This window comes from Silurus aristotelis (assembly GCF_946808225.1).
Source record: "Silurus aristotelis genome assembly, chromosome: 6".
NCBI classification, from domain to species: domain Eukaryota; kingdom Metazoa; phylum Chordata; class Actinopteri; order Siluriformes; family Siluridae; genus Silurus; species Silurus aristotelis.
The window spans coordinates 24794357-24807420 of NC_139579.1; the positions used below are offsets into that span (position 1 = coordinate 24794357).

Consider the following 13064-nt stretch of genomic DNA (forward strand, 5'->3'; position numbering starts at 1 on the left):
AAGAAACTGTGGATTTTTTTCTTATGATTCCCTTTCTAAAGTATTTCTCCTATTCAGATAGGACTAGATTTCAAATTTGTAAATGGTACTCATGGGAGCGCTCTTTTCTGTTATTCATTTATTGTATTATTTTTTAGTGATTTTTTTTTATATTAAATATAACAGAAGGTACATTTTAGATATTTTACGTAAGTTATGTAGTTCTGTGTACAAGTAAGGTCACGTGACCTACTAATAGTTTTGCCATGTGAACGTTTTAAATCATAACACCCTTATTTGTACTATTTAATAATATGGATAGATTTTTTATCACATTGCTGTAAATTGAAACTGATCATTCATTAAAATAAATAGAAAGGGGAAGAACATGTATTTGATATCTTAGTCAGGCAAGAGAACATCCCCTTCAGCCCTGTGGTCATTTTGGCAGTTCCCCAGACTCTGATAACTTGTTCCACCTCCAGTGAGACAGACGAGGTATTAAAGATCACTGTTAAATTTTTTTGCACATGGAAACAAGGTTTAGTCATGTGTCTGCAGGCTTATGTAAGTTTTAATCAGCAGTGCTGTATATGAGACAGGGCATTTTTGATTTCTCTGTCACTGAGTTTCTCTGTGTAGATCTTGAGAATGTTCAGCCTTTTGTAAATCAATCCTATAAAACTGTCCTAGCAATCTAGCTCTATGCCCTAGCGATTTTGCTGCACCCACATGAAACACATGACACTCTCTTAAGGAACAAACTGTAAAATAGATATTTCCAAAATTGTACACAAATAGATGCAGATCAGAGATCCTTTAAAATATAATAAGGTATATAGAAAACAGGTTTACTTTTTTTAATGGTCGTAGGCTAAACGTTTATCATATTATGCTGAGTCACTATTAGCTGTTAAACACAAACGCCCTGATTTTTTTTATATATTATTTCCATATATTTTTATATCAATATTAAGACCATTCTCAAAACATTACTTCAGTGCTTGAGAATAAAGCATACTGTATACACACACAGATAAATGATTTTAATACAAAAAATTGAGCACACATATAAAGGTATGCACATGTAGGCCCTATAGGCACGTGTACATATTTGCCCACTATCACACCTTGCCTGAACACACAGGACAAAGAGCAGGAAATTCCAAACTTAATACCCCCAGATCCCACACTCACAACCTTTCTATTTAAAGTGTTATAAACACTTCACCAAAAAATGTACCACAGCTTTAGTGTATCTTGCTCCTCTTTCCATCGTATTGCACACAAACACACACGTTTGCATTCAGGAATGGAGTTTAAAAAATAGTACAAAGTGGTGGCTGGCATTGCTCTGTTCTTGTTTTTGGTCTAAAAACAAACAAGCTTGGAGACCTTCCCAAGTGAGTCATTCATTAAGTTGATGACCTCAAAGCACAGATTTGGCTGGAGGAAGTGTTTATCCAGGACACAGCACATCGGAACACTGCCTCAAACTTCCAGCCACCAGGGAACGCGGAGTAGATCTTCCAGCTTTTTCTATCCCAGTGCTTACTCAAGCATGTCTCTGATTCTTGTTTTTTGCTACCAGTCCTGTACAATTATGACTAACAGAATATGAGGGCTGTCTGGATGGATACAGTCTAGAGTGTCATCATCTAGATTGTCATCCTGTTTACAAAGTAGTATAGGTCACAAAGTTTACAATCACACATAATCAAGAACATAAATCAATTAGGGTCACGTTCCATAATTGAGGACCTGTTTATTGTTTGTTTTGTTGTTGTTTTTTAATATCTGACATAAAATTCAGACAGAATTTTATATCCATGCCGTTTATCCAGGCAGTGAAAGTGAAGAAAATTATGAAAATTATTACTGAATGAATGAAACTTGAACTAACAACTGCATGACCACAAAAACAACCAAAACATATTTTTTCACAAGTGTTATGACCAAAAATATGTTGTAGACATCAGATTTTTCAACATTCTTATCAGGATAAAGAGCAGTAGTTAGGTTTGCTACAAGTAACCGGCTGCTTGTAAACTTAACTAGAAAGTAGGGGGGAAAAAAGGAACTAATTAAGGGAGATACAGTGTCTTCAATTAAAATACCTTATAATCTATTAAAGATTAGTGCAGTGCTAAGTTCAAGCTCTGAGCCTGTATAATAACGTTGTGGGAAAAAAAGCTAGCAGTGATATAGCAATGATAACTATTGAAGGATCAGATTGATTTGTTTGGTGGTTAATAATTGGAATAGCTATAGTCTGCAGTGTGGCAATTGTTTTTTTCATAAGAGCACACATAAGGACTGTAGACTGCTTTGACTATTCTGTATAAGCACTCTATGGAAAACTTCACTAATGTAGTATATAGATCAAGTGGTCAGACTTCCTTTATGTTGCTGCTGATTCAGAACAATAGTCAATCGTCAGGTTTTTATTTTAGATTTCATTTCTAAATGCTTCCTGCATGTTGCCTGTGTAATATTAGGTGATAGGCAAAGCTGTCATTTGTTGGTGCATGCAGCTGATTTGGGAAAGTTTGAACCTTACTGCTCATATCCTGCCATTGTTTTAAACCAGACCTTTGGGAAAGTACACACAATGCAATCTTTGGTTTACTGCTTTTGTTCCATTATTAATGATAATAGTCATTAGATTGTGGATGTACCCCCTTGGTGAAAAGCACTAAATGTATTTTTTCTGCTCTCTCCTGCACACCTTTTGTAATATGTATTTTTTCCTATGAAGATGTATGTAGTGTATCTTTGAGGTTTGTTAAGGTTCACAATATCCACAATTGCAATACTCAAGTATATTTATTAAGCACATCTCATGTGCAGGCTAGCTTTTTGAAGCTTATATTTTTTCCATTTGCTTTGATTGGTACCCTAGTGACATATGGCCCTGAGACAAAGGACACAAAAAAACGTTAAAACGCATATATAAATCAATAAATCCACCCTTTTCTCTGACCAAACTAGTCAGCCCACACACTTCCCTTTGAGCTATCCCATCATCCTCCCCTGAGTTCCTTCCATGTGCCTCTTCTTCTCTTTGATGGTCTTTATTTTTCCAGCTACAGTATATTTACCCAAGAGAATGCAACGATTTCCTTAAAAAAAATCATACTGCTGATTAAAATAGTGCAGCAATCATCCGACTTACAATATAAAGACTGCAGCTCTGTGTGTTTTTAAAAGTCTTGACAGGCTCTAACTGATAACTGATAGGAGGATGCATAATAGATCAGTCAACAGGCACTCAAAAGCATTAAGTAGGTCATCTATTTTTCTTTCTTTCTTTTTTTTTATTCATTTCAACAAGATTTTGCCCAGCAACAAGACATTTTACATAGTGGTTCCAATCAAATAATGACATGGATGGCAAATATCAAACTTCAGATCAAGTCAATGTGCAAAAGGTTTAGTACGTCATGCCTGTTATGTAGTCTTGTGAGGAGTCATTATCAAGGAATCAAGTTATGTGCATAAATTAGTAGTGATGACAGTGGTAGTCATTGGTCTTGATAACACAGTGCTGCTGAATTCTTGATTTTAATAGGTCAGAAGTTCTACATCAGTTGTTCCTACAATATGCTGACAAATTACAATATTTGAATGCATGGTTCTTATAGCGTATCCTTTCTATCGTAATAGACACACAAATAAATAGAATTTACACATAAATAGAATTTTAAAAGATGTTGCTGTTGATATGATGTTTTCTCTAAAAACATGTTTGTTTTTTTCATGATTATCCAGTGCTGGGTTTATGTAGCAATTTAATGCAAAGCTGTTACTTTAAGGTTTCCGGTAGTTTCCATGAGGTATACTTTCCAGATATCCCTATAAAATTACATGCTTTGTTTTTGTCTTATTAACTTCAAGTGACAGAAGGGACTGATGAAGGAGCAACTGTTCATACCTGTTATAACATGAATACAGGAATGAATTTGTTTGGAGGATATTGGCAAATAGCTGTGGTGTAGGAGTAATGCGACTCTTCCGGATATCAAATTGCATCATACCATTCCATCGCTGATTATTTTTCCTATGAAAACCTGTCCCATAATGTCTAACTTATTATATTGTATATATCTTGAGAAGTACTCATCAGAAAGAAAACATTTGGGAAATTATTTTTTCTCTTTCCAATAAATGAACTTACCTTTTGCTGTTGTAATATGAATAAAGAAAGGTAAAATTATATGAGTGTTTATCATTTCTATTTACAGTGGGTACGGTTTGTCACTTTCTTTTACTGACTGTCCGATTATTTTCACATTTACAAATGAAAAAAATGACTGGCAAGAACAATATAAACGTAAAAGCATTTCTAGGTTATAACGCTGCATCATCAAAAGCTCTGTATTGTTAGTGCATTGTCATTTGTCTTAGTTGCATCATTAGGATGACAGCCTTCAATACTTTGCAAGAATGTTTTCCACATACTCAAAGCCATTGTGATTTGGCCTAAAGCTTGCTAAACTAGCATGGGCATGCTAAATAATCTAAAGAGCAACCCTGAACTGTCATGTGCTAATGAGTGGAGCACAGATAACTGCTCACCAAATTAGCAATGCAGAAGCATCATCTTTAACTTTTCAAAGCGGATTAAATCTGATGTGTAAAGGTCTGTAGGGAATGTGTATTGTGTGGGGATCAAAATCCAGACATCTCACAGCATCAGGCGATATTACTGAAACATCGGACATTTCAGTCACAATAGCACACCATATATTTGACTTAGCACACAGATGAGGTGTACATGCTGCTATTGTAATGCAGGGGCAGACAAAAGACAGTTTAGTTGTTCGTCATGCCTTGTCCAAAAATAGATGCATACTTAAATATCATGTGCTATCCCAAATCCATAATTTGCATTATGTTCTTCTTAATCACTTTGGATTTTGTGCTTTCTTTAAAAAAGGTTTTAATATTATAAACCCTAAAGCAAGGCCATCATACACTTCAACATTTATAATTATTGTATACTATTCATGGATATTATAGATGATAATAAAAAATTGAAAATTCTTTACAATTTTAGGGAAAGTTTTTGTTCAGTTGGCTTCTTTAGCTTTGTTAAAACAACAGATAACTATGCATTTACAAGTAAAAACCACAACAACAGTGAGATAACAGACGGTTGTTAGGTGATGCTCAAATGGTGTGTTGCACAAAATATCTGACCCCACCCATGTTTAAGTTCACTTCCAATTTTTTTTTTTATTTCTGTAGAACCAGTTATACAGTTGAAAACCACAACAATTTAACAAAGAAAGGAAAAAAACAAAAAACTAACACACACTGAAGCCTTAAGGTTTCTGTCAACATAAACATAAGACATTTACATTATTTGATTTTCTCTCTGTAAAACATTCATTCATGTCAAATACTTGCTGGGTTTATGTAAACTTGAGAGTTTACCACATGAAACATACAAAAAAAAATAAAAAAATAAAACCAAACTTAAAAAGTACCACAGACATTAAACATTGGAAAATATGCATTTATTGTAAATCTCCTCTTCTGCTGTGTCCTGTGGTGGTATCGAACACAAAAACAAGGGCTTGTACGAAGATGTTTTTCCCATTCGTTTTAAAAACACAGATGGCAGTTTCATTCAGTGCAGTGGGATTAGCAAAAAAAACAAAAAAAAAAAACAATAATTTAAAAAATTATATACATTTGGACTGCACTGTAATGGAGCTTTATGACATAAAATATCTCACAGGCTTTGATTAGAAGCAAGTCGAATTTTCGAGCAAAGCACAATGAAAACACAGGCCTGAGCCCTGACGACCCACATCCCCCACTCCATACGTCCGTCATGCATTTCTTCAAGCAGCATCTGCAGGACTGCGTGGCAACAGTTGTAACAGTGTAAGCAATGCATTTCTCTTTCTTTCTCTGTCTAGTCATGGAAGGGAGATCCAGAGAGGTTAAATGTTGTCCCCCTATAAATATATAGGAAGGTTGCTCATAGCTGGAAACCCTACAATCACACTCGTAAGAGCAGTGGGTTTGCTAATCACCCCCCTAAGTTCTCTTTTCCCACAATGCAACGAGCAAAGGGACAATTCAGTGTGTGTGTGTGTGTGTGTGTGTGTGTCCTCTCCCTTTTAAAGCAACTCGACACTTCACAAAAAGGAGACGAGCCCATTTTTTTTTTTGTTTTACAGCAACAGCTGCTGTTCTGCTTGTATGTTCAGCGCCGGTGGAGCAGGACACGTCGTGGTTGCTCGAGGTTCCTTAATTCTTCAGAAGAAATCAGAGGAGACATTTTAGAGCAGTTTGCAGCACTGGCCGCAGATCGGGGCGGGTCTCGTGCGCTTCTGCAGCGCCGCGCGTGTGGCCGTCTCGAACACCTCCCGCACACCGTCTTTAGTCTTGGCCGAACACTCCAGATAGTCGTAGGCACCGATGCGCACGGCCATGGCGCGCCCGTCCTCGCCCTTCACCGGCTCCTGCTTCATGCGCGCCAGCTCGTTGCGCACGTTCTCGTCGTTGCGCAAGTCCTTCTTGTTGGCCACCAGTATTATGGGCACGTTAGGGCAGAAGTGTTTGACCTCGGGAACCCATTTCTCAGGGATGTTCTCCAGGGAGTCAGGGCTGTCCACAGAAAAGCACATGAGTATTACATCCGTGTCCGGATAGGAGAGTGGTCGAAGCCGGTCGTAGTCCTCCTGACCGGCCGTGTCCCACAAAGCCAGCTCCACCTGCTTGCTGTCCACCTCGATGTCCGCCACGTAGTTCTCAAACACTGTGGGCACGTAAACCTCAGGGAACTCGTCCTTGCTGAAGACGATCAGGAGACACGTCTTGCCGCACGCGCCGTCCCCGACTACCACCAGCTTCTTTCTTATAGCAGCCATATTGTACTAGTTCGGTCAGATACTACAAATGGAACCACTACACAACCTTCTGAGATAGAAATCAGTGTTTAAATCACGCCGTCCTTTACTATAGTGAACAAAGCCACTTTCTCCCCAGATCTGACCACAACGTGTTCCTGAGCAGCTGCCGGGCAGAACTTCTTTATAAAGCAACCTCGCTGCTTTCTTAATATAGCTCTCCAATGGCGAATGGTACGATGACTTCATGGTTTTAAACACGTAATCTGATTGGTTGAACCCACACGGAGGGTGGGGTTTATTCTTTCGCCACGAGGACTAGAGTTGCACGGGCGCGGAGTTTGTTTTGCGCATGCGTATTTGTTCTCGTAAAGTTAGTGGACAGGCTGAACTGGAAAAAAAAGTCATGAATTTTTCATTATAATAAATGTTTCACAAGATGATAATTTTTTTTAAATAAACATCTACAACATTCAGATGAAAAACTTTAATTATGTTATTTATTAGGGTATTCCTGATTATTTCTTTTAGCCTCCAATGGAATATTTGTTTTTAATGCGCAAACAAATTGAATTGACTATGTTGTGTTTGTTTTGTGAGCAAATTTTGACATTAAGCATAAATGTAGCAACAATTGGCTTCTTTTAGCTTGTTTATGGACGGAATGTTTGAAAAAAAAAACATTATTTAAAAGTAACTTTTCTTAAAATAATAATAATAATAACTTAATAATATCTTTTCTTAAAAAACAGAAAGTATCTCTCTGGAAACCTATTTTTGGCTGATTATAAGCATTATGTAGATAATTCCAACCCGTATGTATGTATATATATATATATATATATATATATATATATATATATATATATATATATATATATATATATATATATATATATATATATATATAGCATATATAGGGTTGGAATATGAATATATATACATACAGACCAAAAGTTTGGACACACATTCTCATTCAAAGAGTTTTCTTTATTTTAATATCTATGAAAATTGTAGAGTCACACTGAAGGCATCAAGGGCTATTTGACCAAGAAGGAGAGTGATGGGGTGCTGCGCCAGATGACCTGGCCTCCACAGTCACCGGACCTGAACCCAATCGAGATGGTTTAGGGGTGAGCTGGACCGCAGAGTGAAGGCAAAAGGGCCAACAAGTGCCAAGCATCTCTCGGGGAACTCCTTCAAGACTGTTGGAAGACCATTTCAGGTGACTACCTCTTGAAGCTCATCAAGAGAATGCCAAGAATGTGCAAAGCAGTAATTAAAGCAAAAGGTGGCTACTTTGAAGAACCTAGAATATGACATTTTTCAGTTGTTTCACACTTTCTGTGAATCTACAATTTTCATAGTCATGAAAATAAAAAAAACTCTTTGAATGAGAAGGTGTGTCCAAACTTTTGGTCTGTACTGTATGTATATATGTATATGTATATGTATGTATATACACACTACAACTTTAGTGTACTAGAATTGTGATTTTAACATTTGCCAATATTTTCCGAATGGATAAATAGAAGCTTGTTTTATGGCTATTTACGGATTTTATTTTCTACAGCAATTCCTTCAAATTGTATAAAATCTCGCGAGATTAGAGAAGGTGCCTCCCATCCTTACGATGACGAGCAGTGGTCAGTTGATGGATTGCGCCATGTGGCGGTGACAGCTCTTCACTGCGCCTGTATGGTGCGTGGGAGTTTCTTGTTGTCATAACAAACGGTGGCTACAGTATACAACACTAACAAATCTTCTTTATTACCATATGCTTGTCAACACAGACGTCATCTACTGATAGTTTGCTTCAAATAAGCAACCCTTTAGCAGGGACGAATCAACCTACTGTAAAATCACAACTTTTTCTGGTTGATCTTTGAAGAAACACCCAAAATGTAACAAACTTGAGTTTTATACTCGATTATAATAACTCCTCTGTGTTTTTTTTTGTTTGTTTGCTTGATTAGGATCCTGCTGGGCTTCATGCAAATGTGGGAAGTGAATGAACTTTTCTTTAAAGGCCTAAAAGAACAAATGTTTGCTTTCTTGTTTATTTGCAATTTTTTTTTGCTTTAAAAAGTGATCTTGTGGCTATAAAGTGAAAGCAGTGGGTGAGTTTAATTTACAATTACAATAAGACCAGCTTATTAGAAACGTTTTTATCATTTTCTTTCTTGTACATATATTCTCTACATACAAAAATAGCTGCGAATACAATATCATGTTTTCATATAATGAAGTAACATTTAAAAACACATTTCAGCTTATGTTTTATTATTTATTTCTACTATCTATCGTTTCTACTGTTTATTGTATGTTTTTATATATTAAAAGCAAAAAAAAAAAAAATTAGAAATGTCTTTTGACCAGTGTGCATTCTTTCTAGAGATTCCACAAACCAACACATTTTATAAACTTGCAAGAAGGCAAGCTAAAACAGGCTTTAAATGTGCATCATTAAAGTGTTAATGCTGTACAATAATGCACATAGTTATTAATCTAGCACAAGAGATGTGGTGTTTTATACATTTTTATCAGCTGGCGCCACCTCCAGGAAGAGCTGCAGGAACACTGTGAGTTTGTCCAGCAGGCCTGGACACAGTTTGAAGTGAATGAATGGAAAATAAAACAAAGCTCCACTTAGGATGAAGAGAGTCACATATAGGTACTCGAGCTGAGGCTTGTCAATAATGGGTGCTAGAACCAGGAACACAGCCACCAGAAACACCAGAATGGGGACAAAAATAGGTACCTGGGAAAACCATACACACATTTTTTCATTTATTTTTCTTTTGCTTTTCCTTCTAAAACTTTATACAAAATAATGACACTTTCACTCAAACAATAATTTGTTTTCTTTTAAATACTAGTGTTATAAAAAAAAAAAATACACATGCCAAAATGACTGAATGTTATCTCTTTTTCCTTTCCCTTTCCCTTTATAAAATAGCCAATAATTTAAGAGTTTGTTGTTCCTTATATCTTAGAGGAGAAATCGTGCAACTGAGTAATTGAGTAGGAACATATGTTTCTGTCAGTTTCATGTTTGATGTGAACATTAACATTAAGCTCTTCAGCTATATCTTAAGACATTTTGGCATTGTTTCACTGCCACGAGTGGCATCCTGAATAATTGCATGAATGAGTAAAGGGGGAATTAAAATAATTGATTGACTGTGATTGTGTATAGAAATAGTAGGTATTCTGGTAACTTAAAAAAAAAATATATATCTTTAATATCCATCTATTTTTTTATAAGAATTAAAGTATTTCTAATCTCTCTCACCTTATATGCACGGGGAAGATCCAACTTTTTGATTTTTATATAGAGCAATCCTGATATGGTAACTCCATAGAAGAACCAGGATGTAAAGCTGAAAGTCAAAGTATAATTAGAGAAACAGGTGAATAACAAAATAAAACCCTCTTTGTATTGTTGGCATTCAAGGGTAATAGAGTTTAGCCAAACTGTGTGAAAGAGTTCTTATCATGAATGTGCAGCTCTTATCATGTTTTCATTCAAATCACTCATATAGTTTATATTTTATATTGAACATTATTGCTCACTAAATTTCTAACTTCATTTTGAGGCAGCTTTGAACAGTTTGATCTAGATAAATCATACACTATAAAATATATTTTGTAGCCTTTAAGTGGACACCAAAATGCTTTTAATATGCTTTTACTGACAGTGAAGCTGAAAATGTTACGTTATGCATACCTAAAGAAGTTGATTATATTCTGGAAGTCTCCAGGAATGAGCACGATAAAAGCGATGATGGTGGAAAAAATGAGAGCTGGAGAGGGAGTGAGGTGCCGGACATGGGCCATAGAAAAGATACTGGGCTGAAAGTGCAAGAAAACATGAAGGAAGAAATATCTAAGGTCAGACATTTAAGGTGTGCGTTGTGCATAAGCACAAATTAGAGAGGCATTAAGATCAAAAAGTGTACAAAGTAAGAATTTTTTTTTTTTTTTTTTTTTTTACATACGATGTGTCCCTCTTGGGCTGCCACAAAGCAAATTCATCCCCCATCAATAATTTTTTTTTCTATGATTTGATATTTTATAATTAGGATTATTCTGCCTTCGATTTAATTAATACCGTTTTACGTTTTTTGTGGAGCCATCCGTGTTTCCATAACAAAACAACTTACCATGTGACCCTCTCGAGCAGCAACAAAGCAAATTCGTCCCCCACCAAAAAATGATCCATTTAATGTGCCAAAGGAAGATAATGCTGCTGCAATAGACATCACCCAGCCCCAACTGCCCAGCACCTTATTACTGTTTTTAGAGACAAGATTTATTAATATTATTATTTTAAGCATTACCTTTGGTGAGTGCAAACCTGTGATGACCTACCCCCAGGTAACCGCTACAGCACTGGACGTCATCATCTCTCTAGGAGTCAAGACGACCAGATAACTGATATTGACCAGCAAGTAGAGGACTGTTACCAATGGGATGGCAATCATTAACGCTCGGGGAAGATTCACCTTTAACAAATGGATATTATGTAAAATTCAGTACAATTACAGTATTTGTGGATGCTTCTTTAAATAAATAAATTATTTTCCTTTACACTTTAGACTTATATACTGATATAAAAAAGCAGCTAAATTTACTAAAAGCGGCTAAAATGTTTTAGACTAGATTCTACAGTCAACCATGTGAGTACATTGGTAAATATTCTATTTTTCCTTTGGTTTATTGAAAGCAGGATCTCTTAATACTTAGACTGCAAAAGATATCACTTAGCTAGTTTCAAGTCTAATCAGCAGTGTACGTCACCTCAAATATACCAATTCAGACTCTTTTCATGTGCTATTCAGAGTTGATTATTTCAGTGTCTGATTTAGAAATAACATGGTTTCTTTATTCTTTTGCTGCTACCTTAGAGCTCTAAGCCTACATCCGGTTTGTATAAAGCTGCTTTATGACCACATACTGTATATTTTTAAGAGTGCTATACAAGTTAAATGGAACTGAAGAAAATATATGCGATATCTTAACACTCTTGTGGAGGAAATACTTGTCATGAATAAAATATAATTACAAAAACATTGAGGGTATATACAATATCATATATACAGTGTTAAGTGGGATATTATATCAACACAAAATCTTACCTCTGGCTTTTTGACTTCTTCAAGCACAAAGTTTAAATTGAACCATCCCGCAAAAGACCAGAGTCCCTGATATAGAGCCATTCCAATGGTACTTAGTTCCAAAGTTGTGCCTTCAAAGGCAATGTCTGGAGTTCCAAGGTTTCCCAGACCATTCTGGGCCATGCTAACTATTCCACCAATAACAATCACCATCAGACCCACAACTTTGGCCACCAGGAAAATAACCTGAATGGCCATAGCGAAGCGAACATTCATCATATTGACAGCAGCCACAACAAAAATGGACACCACTGCTATAAATTTCACCACCAATGTAGGTGGCATGCAGCCTGAATAGAAAGGAGCAACTGCATACTGAGCTAAACTTAAGGCAACAGCTGCAATACTTGCCGGCTTCACCACAAGTATGAAAGTGAATGCGACAAAAAATGCAGGTAATGGTCCATAGATTCTCAGGACATAAATAAATTCACCTCCAGATTCTCTGAACATGGTGCCAAGCTCTGCATAAGTGAGCGCAGCACATAGAGTCACCAAGCCACAAACAGCCCAGATGATCAAGCTCGCTCCAGGGCTTCCAACATTGGACATCACAAACTGAGGAGACATGAAGATCCCCGATCCTATCATAGTGCCCGCGACCAGAGATACGGCACTTATTAACCCTATCTCCCGCTTCAGCTTCAGTCCCTGGTGATTGTTGTTCGTCATGGTGTGGTGTGCAAGTGAAAGTCTGCTTAACACGAAGTAAAAGAAAATATTTTAAACACGGGTAATCAGATACTAAGTACAAAGTGTTTTAGATTAAATATTAACATTTATGAGGTCTTACATTTACAGCATTTGGCAGACAGCCTTATCCTGAGCAGCTGACAATTTTCCTATTAGAGCTGATCAGTTAAAGGTTAACGGCCATGCTCACATTCACAGCAGTGTTGGTGCTGGGATTTGAACTTTTCTCCAAAATCTTAACCACTGAGCTGCCACTTCTCTTTATACTGTTGGCAACTGCACGTGTGGATATTGCAATTTATACTAAAATATAAAATCAATTAATACTTACTCTTTTGCTTATCTT

General features: G+C 36.4%; 2 protein-coding genes across 2 annotated transcripts; both read right to left on the reverse strand.

The window, feature by feature from the left end:
* Positions 1-5191: 5191 nt before the first annotated feature.
* LOC310727269 (rho-related GTP-binding protein RhoB) lies at positions 5192-7057 on the reverse strand. Its single transcript, XM_083543529.1, has one exon. It carries the CDS (start codon positions 6864-6866, stop codon positions 6276-6278), a length of 591 nt encoding a protein of 196 aa, XP_083399655.1. The 5' UTR covers positions 6867-7057; the 3' UTR covers positions 5192-6275.
* A 2071-nt stretch (positions 7058-9128) lies between these two features.
* Positions 9129-12719, reverse strand: LOC310727453 (b(0,+)-type amino acid transporter 1-like). Its single transcript, XM_083543967.1, has 6 exons — positions 11987-12719; positions 11220-11353; positions 11012-11141; positions 10576-10700; positions 10141-10228; positions 9129-9606 (listed from the first exon to the last, which is right to left on the reverse strand). Exons 1-6 carry the CDS (start codon positions 12695-12697, stop codon positions 9376-9378), a joined length of 1419 nt encoding a protein of 472 aa, XP_083400093.1. The 5' UTR covers positions 12698-12719; the 3' UTR covers positions 9129-9375.
* Between the last annotated feature and the right edge of the window lie 345 nt (positions 12720-13064).

Coding starts and splice junctions, on each gene's coding strand:
- LOC310727269 (XM_083543529.1), bottom strand. CDS start 6,866: ATGGCTGCTATAAGAAAGAAGCTGGTGGTAGTCGGGGACGGCGCGTGC.
- LOC310727453 (XM_083543967.1), bottom strand. CDS start 12,697: ATGACGAACAACAATCACCAGGGACTGAAGCTGAAGCGGGAGATAGGG. Junction 11,354..11,986: donor AAGAAGTCAAAAAGCCAGAG/GTAAGATTTTGT, acceptor CATTTGTTAAAG/GTGAATCTTCCCCGAGCGTT. Junction 10,229..10,575: donor AATATAATCAACTTCTTTAG/GTATGCATAACG, acceptor TTTGACTTTCAG/CTTTACATCCTGGTTCTTCT.